General features: G+C 44.7%; 1 protein-coding gene across 1 annotated transcript in view; it reads left to right on the top strand.

The window, feature by feature from the left end:
- Window positions 1-23,966, top strand: part of LOC121271749 (vesicular glutamate transporter 1) — a 57,245-nt gene extending 33,279 nt beyond the window's left edge. The window contains exons 4-12 of the mRNA XM_041177976.1: window positions 10,047-10,161; window positions 11,629-11,716; window positions 14,379-14,465; window positions 15,824-15,966; window positions 17,515-17,664; window positions 19,534-19,666; window positions 21,852-21,962; window positions 22,174-22,301; window positions 23,634-23,966. Of these exons, the coding sequence (XP_041033910.1) occupies window positions 10,047-10,161; window positions 11,629-11,716; window positions 14,379-14,465; window positions 15,824-15,966; window positions 17,515-17,664; window positions 19,534-19,666; window positions 21,852-21,962; window positions 22,174-22,301; window positions 23,634-23,966 (1,288 nt within the window). The remainder of the gene's footprint in view (window positions 1-10,046; window positions 10,162-11,628; window positions 11,717-14,378; window positions 14,466-15,823; window positions 15,967-17,514; window positions 17,665-19,533; window positions 19,667-21,851; window positions 21,963-22,173; window positions 22,302-23,633) is intronic.
- Window positions 23,967-25,644: the final 1,678 nt, after the last annotated feature.

Here is a 25,644-nt window from a genome sequence, read left to right on the forward strand (position 1 = left end):
ATATTACATTTGGTTCCCTCATTCAAATCATTGATATGTATTGTGATCCCTGATCCCTGCTGTACCCCACTAGTCACTGTCTGCCACTCCAAGAAATACCCATTTATTCCTACTCTTTCTTGTCTGCTAACCAATTCTCAATCCATGCCAATATATTACCCCCAATCCCATGTGCTTTCATTTTTCCCACAAAAGAGGTTAGTGTGTCTTTATCAAAAACTTACTAAAAATCCAAATACGCCACATCCAATGGTTCTCCCTTATCTATTCTGCTAGTTACGTCCTCAAAAAATTCCAGTAGGTTCGTCAAACATGATTTCCCTTTCATAAATCTATGCTGACTTTGTCTAACCACACTGATATTTTCTAAGTGTCCTCTTATCCCATCCTCTATAATAGACTCTAGCATTTTCCCTACTGCTGGAGGTTAGGCTAACCAGTCTGCAATTTGTTTTCTCCCTCCATCCTTTATTAAATAGTGGGGTTACATTTGCCACACTCCAATCTGCCAGGACTGTCCCCAAATCTACAGAATTTTGGAAGATGACAACCAACACATCCACTATTTCCATGGTCATCTCCTTTAGTACCCTGGGATGTAGATTATCAGGCCCTGGAGATTTATTAGTTTTCAGTCTCATTAATTTCTTCAGCACTATTGTTTAAGTAATACCAATTTCCTTCAAATCCTCCTTCTCACTAGATCCTTGGTTCCCGAGTATTTCTGGGAAGTTATTTGTGTCTTCCTCCATGAAGACAGAACTAAAGTAATTGTTCAATTGCTCTGCCTCTTCCTTGTCCTCTATTGTAAATTCTACTGTTTCAGACTGTAAGGGACCTACATTTGTCCTGAGCGCCAGCTCTCCAAATGAGCAATTCACCTGGTCCCATTCCCCTGCTTTCTCCCGGTAACCCTGCACATTTCTTTTCAGGTAAAAATCCAATTTTCCCTTGAAAGACTTCACTGAACCTGCCTCCACCACGCAGCACATTCCAAATCCTAACCACTCACTGCGGGAAAAAAAGATTTGCCTCACATAGTCATCGCTTCTTTTGCCAATTATTGTAAATCTGTGCTCTCTCATTCCCGATCCTCCCACCAGTGGGAACAGTTTCTCCCCATCTACACAGTGCAGACACCTCATGTTTTTAAATACGTCTATCCAACCTCCTGTCACATGTCTTTTCTCCAAATAGTCATGTAATAGCTGAGCATGTTAACCCCCATTGGGATCATCTAGTGTTTAACAATGTGCAAGTATTGTGTGTATTGAGGATCATAAGGAACAGACTGGGCACAAAGGGGAGTGGAAGGAAACATTATAATCTGAGGTGGACTTGCTTCCCTAAAAGGGAGTGGGATTCTCAAGGGATGTGGGTGTCGCTGGCTAGGCCAGCATTTATTGCCCGTCCCCAATTGCCCTTGAGAAGGTGGTGGTGAGCAGCCTTCTTGAACCACTGCAGCCCATGTGGTGTAGGTACACCCACAGTGCTGTTAGGAAGGAAGGAATTTCCAGGATTTTGATCCAACGACAGTGAAGGAACAACAATATATTTCCAAGTCAGGATGGTGTGTGACTTGGAAGGGAAATTGCAGATGGTTCCCATGTGTTCCCATGCGTCTGCTGCCCTTGCCCTTCCAGGTGGTAGAGGTCGCAGGTTTGGATGGTGCTGATCCCCAATATGGCCAGACAACACCCAAGGGTCAGCTGGGAAAGCCAGTTAGGTCTCTTTCATTTCTCCTTACTAATAAGCTGAATAGTTCCAGAGATCAAAACAGAACCGAGTGTCCTGCAAAAACAGCATAGGTTTTGTTTATTCTGAAACAAGAATTGAAGAGTTGAAATTTGCCCCAAGCCTGTGACAAGGAGTCTGATACAGGTGGGTTATTTTAGGAGTAATTAGTGGCATTCCTTTCAATGCCTGCAGCCAGCTAGGACTACAAAGACGGTTTCATAAATGATTTTCTGACTCTTGGGGACTAATTAAAAATCAGGGTCAGGAGTTCTCTCCATTACTTTAAACAAATTTATGTGAGTTTTACTCTGTAGCTATTTTGGCTTTGAACAGGAAGCTGCCATCAACCAGGGCAATTGAGGTACCGGGGGACGGTTGTCTAACACTGTCTCAGTGAGGAAATACTTGTCATCTGATAACCTATTCTGGACTTCACTCTCTCCCCATCTGTTGCAAACTATGCGCACCATCTCATCAAGCACTGCAAGGTCAACTACAAAACAGATTGCAAACAGAATAACGCTCCATTTCACTATTTTAATCAAACATTCCCAGGACAGGTACAGCACAGGGTTAGATACAGAGTAAAGCTCCTCTACACTGTCCCCATCAAACACTCCCAGGACAGATGCAGCACAGGGTTGGATATAGAATAAAGCTCCTTTTCACTACACATATTAAACGCTCGCAAGTCCGAGACATGAGAATTACGAGACGATAAAAGACCAGTTTGCCTTCTCTCATCTGTTAGCTGCATGATACAATGATAAGGGAGTTATAGATTAATCACAGTGATCAATCTCTATCAATGAGTCTACAACAGACCCAGACACGAGGTGAGGAAACGTCCAATGGTGGAGAGCTTTGGGAATTATAGATGCAAAGTCACCCGTTCCTCCCAACCTCCAATCACCACACACCGTGTCTCAAATTATTCATATATTCTATTCTAAGAAGCTATTTCCTGAAGAAATATACCAGTATATACTGCAGTAGTAGTCGATCTCATGTAAAAAGTTGAACGCTGACTTTCGGCCAAAAATCTTTAATGTTTTCATATACCTTATATATAAGTTGACCCTAGTTTGAGGGATAATAGAACAATACTTTTTTCATGCTTTTGATGTACAATGCTACACCAAAATAGTGTGAACACAAGTTAGAACCAGCAATTATAATTTCCTGGTGTTATAGTCATATTACCAACACTATTAGATTATCTACACTTTAATAACAATATCCTCGGTACCACACTCCATATTATATCATATTAAGCTATTTGAGATGAATAATACCATCAGTTATGAATCTATTCAGAGGCAAGATGCCTGCAAAGCAACAACAGACGCTACCAACAGTGTCGCCAGGTCCCAGTGCTGTGTTTCTGCTGGTGGCACAGTGGTGTTGTCACTGAATTAGCCCTCCTGAGACCCAAGATAATGTTCTGGGGACCTGGGTTCAAATCTGACCATAGCAAATGGGGAAATTTAAATTCAATAAAAACCTTTGTTGATGGTTACAAAAACATCTGGTTCACTAATGCTCTTTCAGGAAAGAAATCTATTGTCTTTACAAGTTCTGGCTAACATATGAATCCAGACCCACCAGCAATGTGGTTGACTCTTAGAAGCCCTATGAACAAGGGCATTTAGGAATGGGCAATAAAGGCTGGCCAATGCATGATAAATAACTGGTAATTTTAATGTCCTTACTTTAGGGTTGTATCTACCAGTTCTTTTTGATTATGTACATTTTCCTCTGTTCATATTCTCTCTCTCGGGTTGTAATGAAGTGACATGCAGTAATTGGTAAATATTTTTCATGTTTTAAGATAACACTTGTTCCTTCAACATGCATGGATTTCAACCCCTCAAAAATTATATTCGTGTATAAGTCAACCCTCTAGGTTTTCCCTAAAAATTTGGTCTAAAAAAAACCTCGACTTTTATGCTAGTATATACAGCAATTTATATCTGAATGAATCAATACTAACTGATTCCACCATCTCCCTAAGGAATATGGTCCATAGATTGAACACTGACTCACTGAAATATTGTTTCAACAGATTTTTTTTAAATTTAAGTCTCTTCATATTCACGCTGTTCCCTCTGGTTCTACACAAGGAGAAATAGCTTGTCAAAGCACACATTATCTGGTTGTAAAGCCAGCAAATAGATCACCTCTAAACCTTCCCTTTGCTAGTGAGGAGATTCTCCAATTACATTCGCTGGGTCAAAATCCTGGAACTTCCCCCACCCCCCTAACAGCACTGTGTGTACCCACACCACCATCTTCTCATGGATCATGGAAAATTAAGGATGGACAGTAAATGTTGGCCTTGCCAGTGACACTCATCCCATGAACGAATATAAAAAAAAATTTACTTGCTGACTCCTCATAATCTATACCTGCCATCCTGAGTCAACCTGATGATCATAAGAAATAGGAACAAGAGTAGGCCATTCGACCCACCGAGTTTGCTCCATCATTCAATAAGATCACAGTTGATCTGATTGTGATCTTAACTCCACTTTCCTGGCTGACCCACATAACCATGAACTCCTTTGTTGATCAAAAATCTGTCTAAATTAACCTTGAATATATTCAACGATCCAGGCTCCGCTGCTCTCTATGGAAGAGAATTCAGGACAAACAACCTTCGAAGAGAAGAAATTCCTCATTTCCATCTTGAATGGGAGAACCTTTACTTTTAAACTGTGCCCCCCTAGTTTAAGATTCCCACAAGAGAGGAAACATCCTCCCACTATCCAACCTGTCAAGCCCCCTCAGAATCTTATGTTTCAATAACATCATTTCTCATTCTTCTAAACTGAGTATAAGCCCAACATACTCGACCTTTCCTCATAAGATAACCCTTTAATCGTAGGAATCAGCCTGATGAATCTTTTGAACTGCTTCTAATGAAATGATATTAAGTAAGGAGACCCAAATTGTTCACAGTATTCCAGATGTGGTGTCTCCAATGCCCTATACAGTTGTAGCAAGATCTCCCTACTTTTATACTCTATCCTCGCAATAGATGCCAACATTCCATTTGCCTTCCTAATTACTTGTTGTACCTGAATACTAAGTTTTGCGATTCATGTACAAGGACACCCAGATCCTTCTGTACTGCAGAATTCTGCAGTCTCTCCATTTGAATAATAATATTCTATTTTTTCTATTTCTTTCTGCCAAAGTGGAAAACCTCGTTTTCCCCACATTACGCGCCATCTGTAAAATTTTTGCCCATTCACTTAACCTATCTAATTCCCTTTGCGGACTCTTTGTATCTTCCTCACAGCTTGTTTTCATCCCCAGCTTTGTATGATCAGCAAATTTGCTGCAATACCGGGCGGGATTTTCCAGCCCCGCCTGTTGCCAGGATCGTCCGGTCCCGCCGAAAGTCAAGGGACTTCTGGCTGGGCCACCGAATCTTCCACGGCGGGTCCTGTCCACAATGGGGCCACAGTCTTTTCCTTCATCCAAGTCATCAACATAGATCATAAATATTTGAGTCCCCAGCACATATCCCTGCGGCAGTCCACTAGTTATAATTTGCTAACCCAAGTATGACCCATTTATCCTGAATCTCTGTTTCCTGTTAGTTAGCCAATCCTCGATCCGTGCTAACATTTCACCCCCAATTCTGAGTAGTTATCTTGTGCAGTAACCTTTTCTGTGGCACCTCATTGAATACCTTTTGGAAATCCAATACACTACATCTACTTGTCCCGCTTTATCCACCCTGCTTGTTACATCCTCAGGTAATTAATAAATTTATCAATCACAATTTTCCTTTCACAAACCAACCCTACCTGATTGCATTATGATTTTCTAAATATCCAGCTACTAACTCCTTCATAATGGATTGTAGCATTTTCCCCAATGACAGATGTTAGATTAACTGACCTCCAGTTTCCTGCTTTCCATCTCCCTTTTTCTTGAATAGTTGTGTTACGTATGTGGTTTTCCAATCTGCTGGGACCTTTCCAGAATCTAGGGAAATTTGAAGGATTACAACCATTGCAGCCACTATCTCTGCAGCCATTCTCTTGAAGACCCTGTGATGCAACTCATCAGGGCCAGGGGTCTTATCAGCATTTAGTCTCATTAGTTTTCTTAGTACTTTTTCTTCTAGTGACAAAGATTGTTTTATGTTCCCCCCTCACTTTTGTCTCTTGGTTTTGTACTATTCTTGGGATGCTTCTGTGCCTTCTCCTGTGAAGACAGATACAAAATACTTGTTGAGAGTCTGACATTTCCTTGTTTCCCATTATTAAGTCCCCAGACTCACCCTCTAAAGGACCACTTACTTTAGCTACTCGCTTCCTTTTTATATACTTTAATGTCTTTTGTTATATTTCTTACTCATTTTCTCTCATACTCCAATTTCTTTCTCTTTATTAAGTTTTTTGTTCATCCTTTGCTGGTTTCTAAAAATGTTCCCAAATCTTCTGAGCTACCACTAATCTTTGCATCATTGCACATGTTTTCTTTCAATTTGATACCATCCTTAACTTCCTTAGTTAGCTACAGATGGTGCATCCTTCTCAGGCTCTTTCTCAATGGAGTATATTTTTGTTGAGAGTATGAAATAGTTCCTTAAATGTCTGCCATTGCTTCCCTACCATCTCACCTTTGAAGCTGTTTTCCCATTCCACTTTAGCCAACTTTGTCCTCACCCCTTGTAATTGCCTTTAAGTTTAATGCTGTAGTTTCTGACCCAAGTTTCTCCCCCTCAAACTGAATGTGAAATTCCATCATGTGATGATCACTCTTACCTAGAGGATCCCTTAAAATGAGATAATTAATTAATCCTGTCTCATTACACATCAGGATCTAAAATAGCCTGTTCCTGTTTCCAAAACACATTGTTCTAAGAAACTGTCCTGAATACACTAACTCATCCTTCAGGTTACTTTAGCCAATTTGGTTCATCCCAACTATATGAAAATTAAAATCTCCCATGACTATTGTAGTGCCTTTCTTTCAAGTCCCCATTATTTCTTGATTGATATTCTGTCCTACAGTGTAGCTACAGTTTTTTTTATTATTCATTTACAGGACTTGGGCATCACTGGCCCATCCCTAAGTGTCCTTGAGAAGGTGGTGGTGAGCTGCCTTCTTGAACCGCTGCAGAATCTGTGGTGAAGCTACTCCCACAATGCTGTTAGGGAGGGAGTTCCAGGATTTTGGCCCAGCCTATAAGCCACTGCCATGAGTGACTTTTTTCCTTTGCTATTTCTTATCTCCACCCAAACTGATTCTACATCTTGACCCTCTGAACCAAGATCATTTCTCACAACTGTACTGATCTCACCCTTTATTAACAGAGCCACCCCACCTCCTTTTCTTCTGTCCTTCCAAAATGTCAAATACCCTTGAATATTCAGGTCCCAGCCCGGGTCACTTTGCAACCATGTCTCTGCAATGGCTTAATATCATGTCATACACTTTTATTGCTAATTGTACTATAAATTCATGCACCTTGTTATGAATGCTGCATGTATTCAAACAGAGAGCCTTTAATTCTGTCTTTTTACCATTTTTTCCTACCTTGACCTTATGTGCCGATGCACTGTTTTGTTTGTTTGCTCTGTCCCTTCCTGCCACACCCTAGTTATCATTTTCCATATCACTACCCAGCACTATTGACTTGTCCTTTCTCTTTAACTTTCCAAATCCCCCCTGACGTGAACTCCTGTCCCCTACTACATCATTTAACACCCTCTCTAATCCAAAGATTCTACCCTTGTAGTTCTGTTTTTTAATTTAGTCCTTAGCAGCTCATACTCCCTCCATAGAATCTCTTTCTCAGTCCTACCTCTGGACCACAGCAACTGGATCCTTCCCCTCCCACTCCAAGTTCCTCTCCAGCCTGAAAAGATGTATTTAACCCTGGCACTGGGTAGGCAATGAAGCCTTTTGGGACTTGTGCTCTTGGCTGTAGAGAATAGTATCTATCCCCTGAACTATACTGTTCCCTACCACAACTACATTCATTTTTGCTCCTCCCAATTGAATGGCAACCGACACCATGATGCTATGATCAATTTGGTCATCCTCCCTGCAGTCCCTGCTCTCATCCACATAAGCTGCCAGAACCTCAACAAAAACAGAATTACCTGGCAAAACTCAGCAGGTCTGGCAGCATCGGCGGAGAAGAAAAGAGTTGACGTTTCGAGTCCTCATGACCCTTCGACAGAACTTGAGTTCAAAAGGGTCATGAGGACTCGAAACGTCAACTCTCTTCTTCTCCGCCGATGCTGCCAGACCTGCTGAGTTTTTCCAGGTAATTCTGTTTTTGTTTTGGATTTCCAGCATCCGCAGTTTTTTTGTTTTTATCTGCCAGAACCTCAAACCTGTTGGACAATTGCAAGGGCTGAGGATCCTCCATTGCTGCCTTCTTGAACCCCATACCTGCCTCATTCATATTCACACCTTCCCGTTCATGATCACAGACAAGGAAGTACCTAGACTAAAGAGTGTGACTACCTCTTGGTAACTCTCTCCTCCCTGATGCATTGTAGTGTCTGAAACTTGGACTCCAGCTCATCAACGCTGAGCCAATGTTCCTCGAACTACAGACACCCTGGAGGGCTTGGCCTAAATAGCCAAGTGGTTAGGGTACTGGGTTTGTAACCCCAAGATCAAGTGTTCAAATCTCACAATGGCAAACTATGAAACAATGTAACTTCATCTGAAACAGATGGAAACGGGTTTGTACTTGAAAGAGTTACAGACACCCTGGAGTCTGCAATCCCCACATACTATAGCTGCAACACATCACCTGCCCTGCCAACTTTATTGTGTTTAATTTAACTAATTAGGTCTCAAGTTTAGAAATGTCACTCAGCAGTTGTTTTAGTTTAAACTAATTAATCTATAAATTGAATGCAATAGTTATATCTCTTCAGTACAGGTTCAAACTATTGCCCATGTTTTAGAAGGATAGCACTTTAAAAATTCACCAAACAATCACCTTCACCTAATTAAAGCCTTGAATACTCACCAGCTTCTGGGAGGGAGGCAGGGGGTTGAAAACTAAAAATATTAAAAAGCAGCACCTTCTTTCCCCCAGTACTGGATTTCCATTTATATGTTGTCATACTCAGACCTCACCACTCTCTGTGCAATAGCAACACCTTTCTACTTTTATGAAGAGCTGATTACTCACACCCAAGTTACAACTGCTAAGTTAGCTTCCTGCTACAGTGATTAACACCTATTCATTTTCAGTTGATTGACAAATAGCTGCCACTTCTAGGCAATTTCTGTTAACTAGACTCAATAACTAGATTGCAGCTTTAAAGTTCCAAATTAACCTAATTATAGCTTGATTTATTACTATTGCTCTTGTTAGATATAAAATAAAGTTCACTCTCCACTGCCCCATTCTTTGGTTTTGCAGTGACCCTAATTTAAGGGCTGCATTTTATTTTATCCCTTACTTTGTTAATTTACTTTATTTGGTTGGCTTTAAAAGAGCTATACTGCCCCATCAAATACTCCTGGGACAGGTACAGGATGGGATAGGTAAATAGTAAAACTCCTGTATTGATCCATCAAATGCTCTATTGTACGTGCTGTGTTAGATACAGAAGTACAGCACATGTTAGATACAGTCTCCACTGTCCCGATAAAACACACCCAAGTTGTTAAGTGATGTTATGTCTTCTTACTTTGTTCCCTCAAACCTTCCAGATTCTAACCGGAAAGGATGGAGAAATGGTTAATATTTGTGTCATTAACTTACGTAGAGAGGAAAGCATGCCTGCAGCCCATCTGCTCAACACGCACCCTCTCTCGGAGCTGCTTCCTCTAGTGCCTCTGTTGCTATCTAACTTGGTGATTCACGCTGCATGCATCTGTTATTAATGAGTAGCAGATAACAGGGATCTCCCTTAAATATCAGGAGTGATGGGAATGCCAACTGACTCCTTTAGCGCGGCACATTCACACCATGGAAGGTTATGCCCAACTAATTGTGGCTACCACAGCAAACCTGTCAGGCATGCTAATGCCAGGACTCCCCAGCCACAGGACATCAGTGGGTAGCACCCTTGCCACTGAGTCTGTAGATTGTGGGTTCAAAACCCACACCCAAGTGCAAAAATCTAGCTTGACCCTCCCGCTGCAGTACTGAGGGAAACCGTGTCCCGCTGCATTTTTCAGTGTAATTGCTTTTTCCATGTTGTTGGCTTCCACTCGTTTTCGTAGTCGCTGCGTCATGAGTTTGTTCCATCGAAGTCAAATCTCCTTTTAAAAAATTACTTGAATCAACTTCACTCTTGTTTTTTTCACAGAGTGTTTGGCTGGGCAATCGTGGCCACATCCTCACTGAACATGTTGATACCCTCAGCAGCCAGAGTCCATTACAGCTGTGTCATATTAATCAGGATTCTACAAGGCCTGGTTGAGGTGAGTAGGCAAAATGATGTCGGAAAAGGGATGCAAAAAATCATTCACCTCCCTGGACCTCAATGCATCAAAGAGCCTCATTTCCCCATTCAGCCTCCAACTACATTTTGAAATCCTCTAAAGTCTCTAATACCCTAGGTGCAAGATTATTCCAGGTTTGAGAATAGGGTTTGATAAGGCATGCCTGGAGGAGATGTTACCATTTCTGAGACTGTATAAAACTAGGAACCATAAATGTAAGAGAATCACTCATTCATCAGAGAATTGAAGAGGAACTTCTTTATCAACAAAAGAGTGATGAGAACTTGGAGCTCACTACCATATGGAGTAATTAAGGTGGATAGCAAAGATGTATTTAAGGGAAGGCTACATAAATACATGACAGAGAAAGGACTGGAAGGTTATGTTGAGAGGGTGAGATGAAGTAAATAGAGCAGGAGGTGGCTGAAGTGGAGCATAACCACCAGAATGGGCCTGTTCTACATAATTATATGCATTTTAATGCTGTTCCTGCATTTTGTCTCTGCTCTGAGTTGGGTTAACCAATTCCATGGCAACTGCATTGAACGTCTGCATGCTAAGATGCAGAAATCTCAGTCAGTGTTCCTGCCCCTTGCTATCTTGGTTGACTCCTGCCTCGAGGACAGGGTTAGGCCTGTGCTATCTTCTGCAATCAAACAGGCTGCCAACCTATGCTCCAACGTGAAGGATGGCCACTTGGCTGAGGATGCTAGCAACTCTACCCACAAAGAACGCAGGAACCATGCTTTAGGAAGGATATCAAGGTCTTGCAGAGGAGATTTCCCAGAACTGAACCAGGCATGAGGGACTTCAGTCATGCGGAAAGACTAGAGGAGCTGGGATTGTTCTCCTTGGAGCAGTGAAGGTTAAGGGGATGCTCAAAATCATAAAGGATTTTGATAGAGTAAATTGGGTGAAGCTATTTCCATTGGCAAGAGGGTTGGTAACTTGAGCACACATATTTAAGGTCATTGGCAAAAGAAGTCATTTTTTTAATCAGCGAGTTGTTATGATCTGGAATGGGCTGTCTGAGAGGGCAGTGGAAGCAGAGCCAGTAGTAACCTTCTAAAGGGAACTGGATAAATATCTGAAAAGAAATAGAAAATTTGCTGGGGAAAAAGCAGTGGAGTGAGACTAAATAGTTGTTTCAAAGAGCTGGCACAGGTACGATGGACCGAATGGCCTCTTTCTGTGATGTAAGGTTCTACGGTGATATAAACCAGCGCCTTCAGGACAGTTGCGGTAACCTTAGGGTATGTGTGCCCAACTGAAGTGAGTGATGCCCGTATTGTATATGGAACATCTTGGGCCATTATCATGTAAAAAATGACCTCGTACCTCACTTTCTGTGGCAGGATCATCCGTTAAACAGTGAATTAACTTTGATTGCCCTGAGCAAAGGCAAGGCCTATAATCTGATATTCTCTTGTGTTTATTTGCCTGTAGGGGGTTACGTATCCTGCATGCCATGGAATCTGGAGCAAATGGGCACCTCCCTTGGAGCGAAGCAGGCTCGCTACTACCTCCTTCTGTGGTAATTGATCTCTTTAGGCCTGTCCGGGTTACCATCGCAACAGTTCATTTCACAGGGTGGTCAGGCAGAGGCCTGGCTGGCGTTTCGTGAATGGGTCACGGTGGGAGAGGGCAGGTGTTCTGTTCTCTCTGGGGTGCTCTGTATGCCTCCTTACCTTTGACCCCTGAAGTTCATCCCTACTTCCTGGTATGGAGCCAGGAATGGACATCGCCAGGACCCCCTGAATGTGATTCGCCCTTTCCCGAGGCTTGTATTTCCCTGTACAGTATATTCTTCCCCCCCACCTGTATTATTTCTCCTGTGCTTTATAAGAAGCACGTTTTACTCTAATGAGGCCTCACTCCCTCTTTTTCCCAATTTTCCCCTTCAAGGCTCAGTACCAGCACTGAGGGAGTGCAGCACTATCAGAGGCACCATCTTTCAAATGAGATGTGAAGCCATGGCCTCATCTGCCTTACCCATCAATCGAACGCTAGTTATATACAAAATCAAGAGACTTCTGTCCCTCAGCAGCCTGACTTCAGTCACCATTGGCAACAGAACTGAAGCCACTGACTTTTATGCAGAGAAGCAAGAAAAGGCCATTTGATCCAAACGAACTTAACCTCTTTTGGACAACCTGGCTATCCACTCACCCGCTCCCATACTCCCCAGTCCATTTGTTCTCCCTGTGCCTCAATGGGTAGCAACTCTCGCTCTAAGTCAAAAGTCATGGGCTCTAAAGTACCGAGGGAATGCTGTGCTGTCAGCAGTACCATCTTTCAGCTGCCACATTAAACAGTCTACCCTCTCAAGTGGACATAAAAGATTCCTCGAGGCACTATTTTGAAGAAGAGCAGGGGAGTCTTCCTGGAATATTTATCCCTCAACCAACATCATTTAAAAAAAAACTTGCGGGTGGGTAGCTCTGCCACCATCTTGCACCCTAGAAAATGGCTCAGAGGTGGGACGGTGCCTGGAAACTGGCATGGCGACCAGCATTGGGCCTTTATGCACCTGGACACCTCTATGCCCAACCCCATGAGGGTGTAAAGATTCAGCAACTCTCCAAGCTTCAGGATTTGAAAATTAGCACTGGATTTTCGCCAAGTCACAACAACTCAGCAGGCCTTTAAAAATGCCAGGCGGGATCCAGAAGCGGAAATCCTACCCACACCCCACCCACCCTCCCTTTCCAGCAGATCCCAGTTTTGACTGAATCACAGAGGCAGGAAACTGGGCCACTTAAAATTAGTGCTGCATTCCCACAGTCCCCATTTTCGCTGTTCCTGTAGTAGGGAAAGCACAATTTTATGAAGGAGGCATAAATGCATATGAAGAGTGGATTTAAGGTCAGCGTAACTGTCGTGATCTGAAGTGATTTAAATTCCCAGCCCTTTAAAATTTGAGGGGAAAAGCTGCAGCTCTCACATAGAATAAAAAAGAAACACCTGCTGCTGGAGTGCATTGATGGACAGGATGTCTGGTGGCCAATTGCCATCTTTTTTTGCAATTTCAATAGACTCCATTGTTTACATTTCCCAAATGTTTTAAATTGTAGCTGAGCCCATTATGAATGCTTGGATGAGTTTCAAAATTTCCAGAACTACTTATCTCAGCAGGGGGCTGAGTTCACATTTTGATTGGCAGTTTTAAGAAGTGATTAAAAGATTAGCTATCTTTGATGTGGTCAGTGAAATAGATGTTTGTTTGTTTATGCAGCAGATTGACTACTTGAGGTGATTTACATTTTTGAATGGGTTTCATGAATTTGAGTTTTTTGCAGCGTCACATGTGTTTGAGTGAGATCTCTAACAGGTTGTTAGATTTTCTTTCACCTCTACAAGGCTTTTGAGGAGGTGTGAGGAGTGAGGGCTGAAGGACCTAACAACCTTTAATACAACTGGGCTGAAGGTCCAGAGAGCTGTGGTGGGCCTTCTAACCAGCCCACCTCAGCACTCGCCAGCTCCTGCGGCCTACTCCAGAGGCAGCAGACCTGACTCCATCCCACCACCACCTCCCCAGAAAATATGGCGGGCAGCGGGTCTTTTAAATGAGATGGGTTTGCTGGATTGGGAAACTTCCTGACTCGATATTCCTGCCTTGTCAGCAAAAATCTGGCCCTTAATCTCCAAGACACTTTTACCATCAACCAGAACAAATATCATAAGGTGTTAAATTAAATGACACATTTATTTCATTTTTCTCCAGCATTTCTGTTTATTATTTATAAAAACCGTGGAGATGAGGAAAATAGACTGTTTAACTAATAGGCAAAAAAAAATCGCTCAATCACGTTTTTTCCAATTTCCAAATGAAGTGGAAAGGTGGGGTCACCATGACGATTGACATATTTAGTGACCAATGGCAAGAGAGTGTGGGCTCGGCAATTATTGGTTGGTGGGGGGAGGGAGTGGGGGTCATGTGATGAAATCTCAAGGAACACGTTCAACCAAAGTTGGCAACCCTATACTGAGAACAATAGATTTTTATTGGGTTTTTGTATCAATTGAGATGGAGCAAATGGGGGTAAATGGAGCTGAGGGATAAGTCGGCCATGATCTAATTGAATGGCAGAAAAGGTTTAAGGGGCTGAATGGCCTCCTCCTGACCCTAATGTTCCACTACTTAATAATGTCCCACCTCAGCTATATTTTGGTGATATGCACATTTTCTTTTACAGGTTCCTATGCAGGGGCAGTGGTAGCAATGCCTCTCGCAGGGGTCCTCGTCCAGTACTCAGGGTGGTCCTCAGTCTTCTATGTCTATGGTATGTACTGGGGGAAAGTATGGGGTCAACTTTCAGCTTAGCTTGCTGAGTATAATTGTTTGCACTTGTGTTAGAGTCCAAAAAACGACAGCACACACAGTGTAGAAGGGAATGACTCACTCCTATCTGGTGCTGTATAGCCATGTGTTTGACTCAGTGTCTGCTGTTGTACAAGTACAGCACACGCAGGGTTAAAGGGAATGATGTACTACCATCTGCCCCTATATGGCCGTATGTGCCGCAGTGTTGGCTCCTGTGGACATGCAATAGAAAGCATTTTTTTCAAAAAAATTGCTTTATGCATTTACATCCTAAGGGGCTTCACAGGAGCATCAGAAAATGAAATATGATACCCAGCCCCATAAAGAGATATTAGGCCAGGTGACCAAAGGCTTGGCCAAAGATTGCGGACACGCTGAGGCCGATAGCTTAGCTAGACGTGAATGATAAAGCTGTTAAGGACCTTGTGATCCTACTCTTCGAGACAGCACTCTTACCCTCAGGGTTTTCATTGGATGATCCACAGACGCACTCTAACCATTTCTTCAAGGAGGAGGGAGAGAGATAGAGAGGCAGAGAGGGACCTTAAGGACAACCTAACTGAAGGCACAGCAAACAGTGGCGCAGCAATTGAGAACAGGGACGTTCAAGAGGCCAGAACGAGAGGAGTGAAGATGTTCTATTGTTCGTAAAAGGCTAGGAACTAATTGTTGTGTGAATATACATTCAAGGGTGGCGCAGTACTGTCGCACTGCAGTCAATGTGCCAAGTAACAATGTACCAGTCCATCGGTGTACCAACACGTGGAGAGCAGTAAGAAATGCACTCAATGAAGCTCCAGCATTTTGAGTCTAAAGTGCGATTATTTCTAACTTAGGGGAACCAGAAGGCATAACAGGAGGTTTGTTGGATGGTTGCAGGCTGAAGGAGATTACAGAGATAGGGAAGAGTGAGCGATTTGAAAACAAGGATGAGGGTAGGAGCCATTGAAATAGATCCATTTTGTTCCCAATGATGTTTGTATATCTTGTTGCTGAATGGCCTCAAGCTGAGCGAATGGTAAGTGAAGGGAATGTGGTGGATGGGAGGAAAAGCTTGGTTATGCTTCCCATTCGTCATCCCAATGGTTTTTTTGCTGCAAAGTGCATGTGTGGACCATTGAGTATAGGATTGGACAATGGGTTTGATTCTCCTCCCTTAGTAGAAAGACCCAACATCAAAGGCGTGAGGAATGGCCAGTTCACTGCCACCCCTGTTGTAGCCTGTCCCAGCCCGAGGCAGCAAATGAGGGGGGGTGAAGAGGCTGGAAGTTAGAAATGTATTGATATCTAAGAGGTCTCATTTTTCTTCTCTGGTAGGGAGCTTTGGCATGGTGTGGTACATATTTTGGCTGCTGGTGTCTTATGAGAGCCCTGCCAAACACCCCACCATTTCTGATGAAGAGAAGACCTACATCGAGGAATCTATTGGAGAAGGCGCCAATCTTATGAACCCTCTGGTAGTAAGTATTGCTTTTTTTCTACCCGTTTGTATTGAGCAGAAGCCAAAGGTCAAAGGGCAATGGGGATAAATGTGGACAACTTGGGTGTTGCCCTCCCTCTTTGCCACCCACCTCCCCACCTTCCCCACACCCACCTTACCCCAGTGTCAGACCCGGCTCAGTTGCCTCTGAATCACAAGGTTGTAGGTTCAAATCCCACTCCAGGACCATAGCACAAAAATCAAGGCAGACACTCCACTGTAGTACTGAGCGGGTGCTGCATTGTCAGAAGTGCTGTCTTTCAGATGAAGTGAGATGAGGTTCCCATGTTCCATCTCGGATAGACATAAATGATCCCTGGCACCATTGTAAAGAAGAGTTGGGGAGTTCTCCCCAGTATTCTGGCTAATATGTATCCCTCAATCAACATCACTAAAGCAGATTATCTGGTCTTTATCACATTGCTGTTTGTGGGAGCTTGCTGTGTGCAAATTGGTTGCCATGTTTCCTACAATACAATTACAATAGTGACTACAATTCAAAGTACTTCATCGGCTGTAAAGCACTTTGTGACATCTGGTGGTTGTGAAAAGTGCAATATAAATGTAAGCCTTTTTTTTATTGCCAATGGATGTACAGTGGCAGAGGAAGCTTCCTTCAAGTAGGCCACATGCTCCAGAAGACGAGTTCACATTGTGAAGGAATCCCAAACTAAATAAATAATTGTTAATATTAACATTTTAAACCTTGCAAATTTACCATGGGTAGTAGATAAACGTAAATATTTTAGATTGAAGATTGCAATGGCTTTGAGGGATTTCAGAATTTTGCTCCATGGTGCCAAATAGTGGCCAAAGCCTGCAATTACATTGCAACAGTTTACATAGAAAAAACATTTGAGAAAAAAATTGAAGAATCAGTGAGAAAAGCCATGTGAGAATAGAAAACTGAGAATAAATTTGCAGGGCCATGGGGAAAGTGCATAGGAATGGAACTAATTGTTTGTTATATTTGCTTATTGGACATGGGTGCCACTGGCTAGGCCAGCATTTATTGTCCATCCCTAATTGGCCTTGTTCACAGGACATTGACGTGTCAACCTCATTGGTATGGGTCTGGAGTCACATGTAGGCCAGACCAGGTAGGGACAGCAGATTTCCTTTCATAAAGGACATTAGTGACCAGATGGGTTTTTGCGACAATCAGCAATGGTTTCATTGTCATCATCAGAGTTTTAATGCCAGATTTTTATTGAATTCAAATTTCATCATCTGCTGTGGATGGGATTCGAAACCCGGTCCCCAGAGCGTTACCCTAGGTCTCTGGAACACTAGACCACTGACAATACTACTTTGCCACCACCTTTCAAAACGCTAACACAGGCACAGGCCAAATAACCTCCTTCTGCACTGCAGTTGATTCTATGATTGTGTAACTCAAGGAATTTGTCACAGGGCATCATAACACCACCCTACGGATTTTTCACAGTTTGTGAAAGAGGTGGGCTTGGACTGAGGGGTGAGTAACTTTGACTCCATGCTCCATGCTTTTTTATGCGTTCCTTGACAGAAATTCAAGGCCCCCTGGCGCAAGTTTTTCACCTCGATGCCTGTTTACGCCATCGTTGTGGCCAACTTCTGCCGTAGTTGGACTTTCTACCTGCTGTTGATCAGCCAGCCGGCCTACTTTGAGGAGGTGTTCGGGTTCGAGATCAGCAAGGTACCGAATTTGTCCTTTTTTTCGAAAATGTGTATTTGGTATTTTCCCCCTTCCTGTTTTTGTGAAATGCACCTTCTCTCCCAGACGAGGGAGGTGGTCAGAGCTGGAAAACCACCTCACCTGCTCTGCAAACTGACTTATCGTGGGTTGAGAGACTCCTTCCCCCACCTAGGGCCTTGGTTAAAATTGCAGCCGGGGCCCCAGTAATGACATTGGAACCCAAACTGCATATTTAAGGCTGGACACCCCACCACCCCCCCACCCCCCCCCACCCACCACCCCCCCCCCCCCCCCCCCCCCCCCCCCCCCGACCCAACTCATTTTCCAACTGGCCCACACTTAGATTATTGAGCACAGCCCTGGTGTCCTACAAGACTATACAAAAAAAAGGATGTAAAGGCACGAGAGAAGGTGCCATACGAGTTTTACTGGGTTGGTACCAAAACTGATAATCAGAAAAGACTGATCAGACCGGGGTTCCTGACAGAGGTTGTTCAGGTTAGAAAATGGCTCGATAGGGTAGATGTGCAGAAGATGTGCCTGCTCGTGGGAGTGACCGGAACTAGGGAACCGTATGTGAAAGATAGTCACCAATAAGTCCGCTTGGAAATTGAGGAGAAACTTCTTTAGCAAGAGATGGGCTAGAATGTGGAATTCCTATACGCGGTGTGGTTGAGGTGGATAATATTGATGCATTTAAGGGGAAGCTAGTTAAACGCAAGAGGGAGAAAGGAACAGGAGGATATGCCAATAGGGAGAGGTGAAGCGGGGTGGGAGGAGGCTTGTGTGGAGCATAAGCAAGGGCAGATGGGCCAAATGGCCTGTTCCCGTGCTGGAAACTCGAAACAGTTCCAAGAGCAGGATTTTTCTCTCCTCGGGCGGGCGTGATGGGTGGGCCTGGGAGCAGCCGCGAAACAGACCACTGCCCGCAATCGGGCATCATCCGCGTCGATTGGCCAGCCCGGCGTGAAACGCGCGCTGGGAGCCTCAGTGCTGCCGGTTTGGGGCGGGAGGGGTACGAGCGCTGAGGTGTGGGGGGTGGGTGGGCGGGAGGAGCCCATACACGGACAACGCCCCCCCCCCCACCTGCCCCCCCCCACCCCACCGAAGGCACAGAGCAGCCTCAGGGAGCTGACGGGTTTTAAATACGGAAGTAAACTTTTAACATATGAGATAAACGTGTCCCCCCATGTGACTCGGTCACGTGAAGAGGGACATGTGAAAAAGGATGTTTAAAAAATGTTATTTTTTTTTAACTAAGCGCTGGAAACATTCCCCCCCACCATGGATGAGGTTTTGTTTAAAATGCAGAGGCCGCTTGACCCATTTGCCAACCCGACAACCAAACAGTTGAGCGGGCAGCAAAAAAGGTGACTTCATTAATTACTTAAGGGCCTTAACAGGCCTTTTGATTGTCGGCGGGTGCACTGCCAACTCTCAGGCGCACCCACCGACCAAAAGGTGGCGAGAGTGCACGATGACGTCGAGACACTCACCCAACGCCGTCACGCACGACCTCACTCCCTTTCAGGTCGGGCACGTGCCTGCCTGTAGGACAAAACATTCTGCCCCCATATGATGTAACGTCGCTGGGTCACGGAGTCAGCTCAGCTGGGTAGACAATTGCCCTGAATAGTTAGCAGAAAGTGGGCAATAGAACTGAAATCAGGCATGGGGTGAGGGGGGGTGGTGGGGGGGCATCAAGCGGCCAAACCCACTTAGCAGGAAAGCCTGAGAGGAATTTCTACTGCAGCATGTTTACGAGGCCGGTTAGGGCACTGCTGGTCTCCAGGAACAAAGGGTTGACAGTACATAGGTCAAAGTGCATTTCACATTGTTAATTCCATGTTCAACTTCCTCTCAACGCAGGTAGGCTTGTTGTCTGCTCTCCCCCACCTCGTCATGACGATCATCGTGCCCATTGGTGGACAGTTAGCGGACCACCTCAGAGCCAAGAAACTCATGTCCACCACCAACGTCAGGAAGATGATGAACTGTGGAGGTGTGTTTTTGCAGGGCAGTCCAACAGTGAACTTCTGTACGTTAGTTCCCTCAACTGTAACAGCAACTCCTAGTCACGCATGATGCCCGAACTTGTGCCAGCATGCTATCTCCTCACCCATGCCTAGGCTCAACTATTCCAATGCTCCCACGGCCTGGTCTCTAACTTTGCAGCTTCCCATATACTGAAGCTCACCAAAACTCTGCTGCCCATATCCTAAAATGAGGTTCCTCCATCACCCTACATTTCCTCTGATGACATTCCTGTGAAGCATCTTGGGATGTTTTACTGCGTTAAGGATGTTATATAAATGCAGGTTGTTGTTGATGAATTTGATATCCATCTACTAATTTGCCTGGAAATCCCAACTAAATTTCTGGACCAGCTTCCACCATGACTGCAGATTGACCCTTCTCCCTTATTTCTCACTTTAACCTAAGATGTGAGCAAATTAGGGAAGTCTTGTGGCGCAGTGGGTAGCATTCCTGCCTTTGAGCTCTGAGTTCAAATCCCACTCCAGGGCTTGTAGGTCATGAATGGAGCATTTATGGCATGGTTAAATGGGTTGATAATCAGCCTGCTAATCCTTCCGTTGTGCCCATGGCAGATGCTCAGCCATACTTGATGTTGAGTGGTCAACCTCAAGCTATAACCACTTATCTCACTCTAACAAAGAGATTGATGCCTATTGCCTCTTGCAGACTGTGGCTAAGTACAGATGGATGTCACTCAACAGCCTTTAGTCATTCTTCCTTACAGAACCAAGTGCCTCCTACTCCCCGGCACATTCAGCAGCCTGAAGCTGCTGACTCATCTACAGGAAGAATACAAAAAGACCATTTGGCCCAACAAGCTTCACCCTCTAATGTTGACACAAAAATGGCTTGAGACGTGTTTGAGAACTGCACTTTGTGCAAATCTGGGACGATTCCGCCCTATGTTGTCTCTGCATCTTTCCACGTCCACACCCCATCCAAACACCACCTAGTTTAAATGCCTTCTCAGATGCAGCATTGAGATCCAGAAACTCAAGCCCAATCTGTGGCATACCGCTCTAATTTTATTAGAGGGATTATTTGACGAGCATTTTGTTTGGAAAAGTTCCACAGTAGGGGTCCCTGAAATTTAGATGTGTGAAGGTTGACATCAAAACGTTGACCCAGTTTGTATGCCGTTCCTTTGCCTTCCATTTTAATACAGGCATTAAGCTGACCCTAAGAGAGCTAAATAGTGTGGGAAGGTGGAGTTGAGGTAGGAGGTCAGCCATGATTGTATTGAATGGGGAGCTGGGTCAATGGACTGAATGGTCTACTTCTTCTGTTTCTTATGCTCTTTTGGATGATCTGGCCGCCTACTGACTTCCTACACATGAACCAGTTCATTTGCTCTCCCTGCGCTGTCGCCTGAGTCAGAAGGTTGTGGGTTCGTATCCCACTCCAGAGACTTGAGCACAAAGTCTAGGCTTAAACCAAGTTCCCATTTGTCCTCTCAAATGACCCTATGTCCCATTGCATTATCGCAAACAAGAGTTAGGGAGCTCCCCCCCCCAGTGCACTAGCCAACAATTATCAACCAAAAACAAATTATCCCGCTATTATCACATTGCTGTTTGCGGGAGCTTGCTATGCATAAACTGGCTGCTGCATTTCCTACATTACAACAGTGACGACACTTCAGAAGTATTTAACTGGCTTTAAAGTGCTTTGGAACACCCAAGGCCATGAAAGGCGCTATATAAAGGTAATAATTCCTTATTTCTAAAAAAAACTGACCGCATTATATCTTATACCCACCATTTGCACTATCCACTTTAATTAAGAGAGATACTTTGAAATCTATCAGTAGAATTCATTGTGGGGGGGCATGGGCAGTCCCTGACTTGTGTAGATAAGATAAATTCCTGATGGGTACATCCAATCCTTTGCAGTGATAACTCTGAGAATGGATCTTTTGGGACCCCAAGCTCTGGAATTCTCCATCTAATTCTCTAATCTGGTCACCTGCCCTAATATCTCCTTATGTACCTCGGCATCAACTCTTTGTTTGATAATGCTCCTGTGAGGCCTCTTGGGATGTTTGAACTGCTTTAAAGATGCTATATAAAAGCAAGTTGTTGCATGAAATCTTCACTGTTCAAGATAATCCCCTCATTCTGCTCTATTCCTCTTCCTTCCTCGTATCTAAGGTTTTGGGATGGAAGCCACCTTTCTGCTGGTGGTGGGTTTCTCTCACACTAAAGCTGTGGCAATCTCTTTCCTCGTCCTAGCTGTCGGCTTCAGTGGATTCGCAATCTCAGGTGATTCGTGCTTTCATCCCTGCTTTCTCTAATTTCATCAGGCAGTGTTAGGAAACCAGCAACAGCCATTAGCATAAATGCAATTGTATTATCATATATTATCATATGTTAGCATGTGTTGTTTGGCTCACAATTTAGCATCGCACAGATGGGGACATGACTCGACTTAATCCATCCCATCTTTCGCTTCTGTTTGTTTTTTGGGCTATAGGCTTCAATGTTAACCACCTGGACATCGCCCCACGTTACGCCAGTATCCTGATGGGACTGTCCAATGGAGTTGGGACTTTATCCGGGATGGTGTGCCCTTTAATTGTGGGGGCCATGACAAAGCACAAGGTGAGAAACCATAAATAAAATGCCATAGCTTCGCATCTGAGAGTTAAGGAACCCAACATTCCACTCAAATCCATGCAACTTCGAGCATGAAACGTTGGAGGGTGCATGAACAAAATGTGTTTGGAGGTCCCTGAGGATGTGTTATTGATATTTTTCCAACTGTTCAGTAGCTTTGCTGAGGTTTTGATTTTTATATTCTTTTTATCCCTTCCTCAAAGGGATGGCTTTAAAGATATTCTGCTACCCACCCCCAACCCCTCCCCCGCCCAACACTGCTCTGAAGCTAGCAGATAAAGCTGACAGATATTTAGGGTTGCCAACTGTGATTCAATGTATTCCTGGGGGTCTCAGCGTATGACTTGCCCCCACATTCCAGCCATTAGTCGGTCAACACATCCATCCTTGTGACGCACTGCCTTCCTACGCCAATTGGTAAGTGAAATGACTCATTACCCAATTGGATGATGGCTGACTGTCAGCCAAACGGCCTTTTTTCCCCCATTTTCAATATTTTTATATCTGGTAAAGAGATATGTTCAAAGAAAATTGCAAAAAAAAAAAACCTTTTTTAATGCCCCGATGATTTTTCTCCAGGGTTGCACACAGCAGTGTCCTGGAGACTGATCTCCAATTCCTGGAAACTCCAGGCTCAATCCTGGAGGGTTGGCGACCTTGCTATGGTGCGGGGTGAATGGTGTGAGGAACATGAGAATTAGGAGCAGGGGTAGACCAGTCAGCCCAGTGAGCCTGCCCAGCCATTGGATAAAAGTGTGGCTGATCTGATTGTGGCCTCGATTGTGGGAACCTGAGCAACAACTGTTAAACCAGGCCCTGCGAGGGCACGATTTAAATATAAGTTAAATATGTCTTTAAAGCACTTCATCACTCCACTGAAAAACACCCCGATATCCATCAGTGTAAAAGGAACAGGCAGTGGCCGGTGGGCATCTTGTTGGTTTTGCTTCCCCCTCCCCCCAACATTTATCTACCGACTGAAAGCAAAATACCGCAAATGCTGGAGATCTGAAATAAAAACAGAAAGTGCTGGAAAATCTCAGCAGGCCTGGGAGCATCTGTGGCGAGAGAGTTTCAAAGATAATCCATGCTGGACGTGAAACGTTAACCCTGTTTCTCTCTCCGAAGATGCTGCCAGACCTTTTGGATATTTCCAGCACTTTTGGTTTTTATTTTTATCTTTTTAACCCCTGGTGATCCTTCTCCCATCTGTTGTTTGACGGAGTTAAGATCTTGGCCTTTGTTTACAGTAGTCATACCCTCTCTGGGTTTCCTCTCTAACAAGCTGTTGTGTTTATTTTTAAAATGTCCACCAAGACGCGAGAAGAATGGCAGTATGTCTTCCTGATCGCCTCCTTGGTTCACTATGCGGGCGTCATATTCTACGGCATCTTCGCCTCCGGAGAGAAGCAGCCCTGGGCAGAGCCTGAGGAACTCAATGACGAAAAGTGCGGCTTCATACATGAGGACGAGCTCGCAAACGAGGTTGAGGACGCCGGCCTTGGCTACGGGAGCTATGGGGCCACTGAGACGACCAACGTCACCAACGGTGGCTGGGCCAATGAGTGGGACAAGAAGGAGGAATTCGTCCAAGAGCAGGGGAAGGATCCATACATGTACGGCAGCGCGCAAGACAGGGACTTATCCTGAGCATGGAGCCGGAGCGGGGGGAAGAGCGGGTGGGGGGAAAGCACAGCTCACACAACACCAACACGATAAAGTAAAGCTCGACAGGAACCGAGTCTTGTGGGGAGGGCAATGTAGAATCTAATGTACATAAGTAACCAGTTCTTTCAAGGACGACTTCACCTTACTTTCCATTCCAAGCAAGGTGGAAACCCTTCATTCTAGTGACGTTCAGTGTGTGTAATATATGCGTGTGTGTGAGTGTGTGTGTGCAGTCGGGAAAGGCTGCTGGGATGAGAAATTGTGCCCTTATTAGTGTGTTGGGCCACTTTGAGCTAAAAACCATTTTTGTCTTTTTTCATCAGGGCTGTGGCCAGAAAGTGATAATACATCCTTTCCTGCTGTAATCATTTTTTCCCCCACATTTCTATGTTTCGTTCTCTATTTTATTTGGTGGGGTGGGGTGCGAAGAGGGATTCCTCATTGCAAAATGCAAATGGAGAGAGGCAGGCTGGTTGTGGGTGGGGAGGTTGGGGAGTGGGAGGGGTTGGGGGGGTGCCCAATAGATTGAATGGTTGGAAAATCTAAACCCATCCCTACCACCCCCGATCTACCCCATGCCACCAAAGGCGCTCCCTCGCAAGGCATCAGGGCAGGTTTTGAGGCAAAGTCCAAGGTTTCCTTTGGCCTCTTAAACTCGATGAGATACAATAACAGGTGACGTCCCCCACAAGGCAAACTCGGCACTCCAAGGGGTACAACTTTCATGTTGCACCTGTCATCTCTGATGGCCGGGGGGAGCCTCTTTTTGTCCGATTCACGTTCGTTCAAGGGACGTGAGCATTGCTGACAAGGCCAGAAGTTATTGCCCATCCCTCGTTGCTCTTTAAGAGGTTGATGGGCTGCCTTCTTGGACCACTGCAGTCAGGCAGTGTAGGTGTACCCAGAGTGCTGTTAGGGAGGGAGTTCCAGGATTTTGGTCCAGCAATTTTCCATCTATCAAAGCGAACAGTTGGGAAAGCCACAAACCGGGAGTGGAGAGCTTAGCAATACTGCACTGGCTGGGAGCTCCGAAGAGCGGAGCGGTGGAAATTTTGCACTCCTTGCACCCACCCCCCACCCCCTGCGGCCCCCCTCACTGCCTGCCCTAACCTCCCCTCACCCACCCTCCACCACCAAGAGCAAGGGAGGCCCCATGCTAAGGGGGAGTTTGATCCGAGCTAGTTTTGCAGGAACGGAAGGCGTCAGGCTGAGAGCTCCAAGCGCCCAGTGCTGCCCACGGGGGCCAGTGTCAGAGGCCAGGTCCAGCAGGGGCCCCCCTACAATTGCACGGTTATAATAGCCAGGGACTGTGTGCGAGCATGTAGATGTGCATGTGTGTGCGTGTTCACCTGTGTGGAAGCGTGGGCGTACGGGTGTGTGCGTGTGATCCTTTTGAAATTACTTTCTCTAATTTCCCAGTTAGACACCCCACCCACTACCTTCTCTCCCCTGTTATAAAGCTGATGTCTCAAATGTTGGATGACCACGGGTAGCCACAAAAATTGAGCTGGCATCCCATATTCTTTCCAAGCAATACAAGCCTCCCGTGTGCCCCCTGCATCTCAGAGTTAGGTGCGAGACTTCACTGGTGGTTCATCCTCTGGCTCCATTCCAAGCAAGATCTCAACGGTTGTTTCTCCCAGTGCTGGGACTGGAATCG

The sequence above is a fragment of the Carcharodon carcharias genome, chromosome 31 (assembly GCF_017639515.1).
Source record: "Carcharodon carcharias isolate sCarCar2 chromosome 31, sCarCar2.pri, whole genome shotgun sequence".
NCBI lineage: Eukaryota > Metazoa > Chordata > Chondrichthyes > Lamniformes > Lamnidae > Carcharodon > Carcharodon carcharias.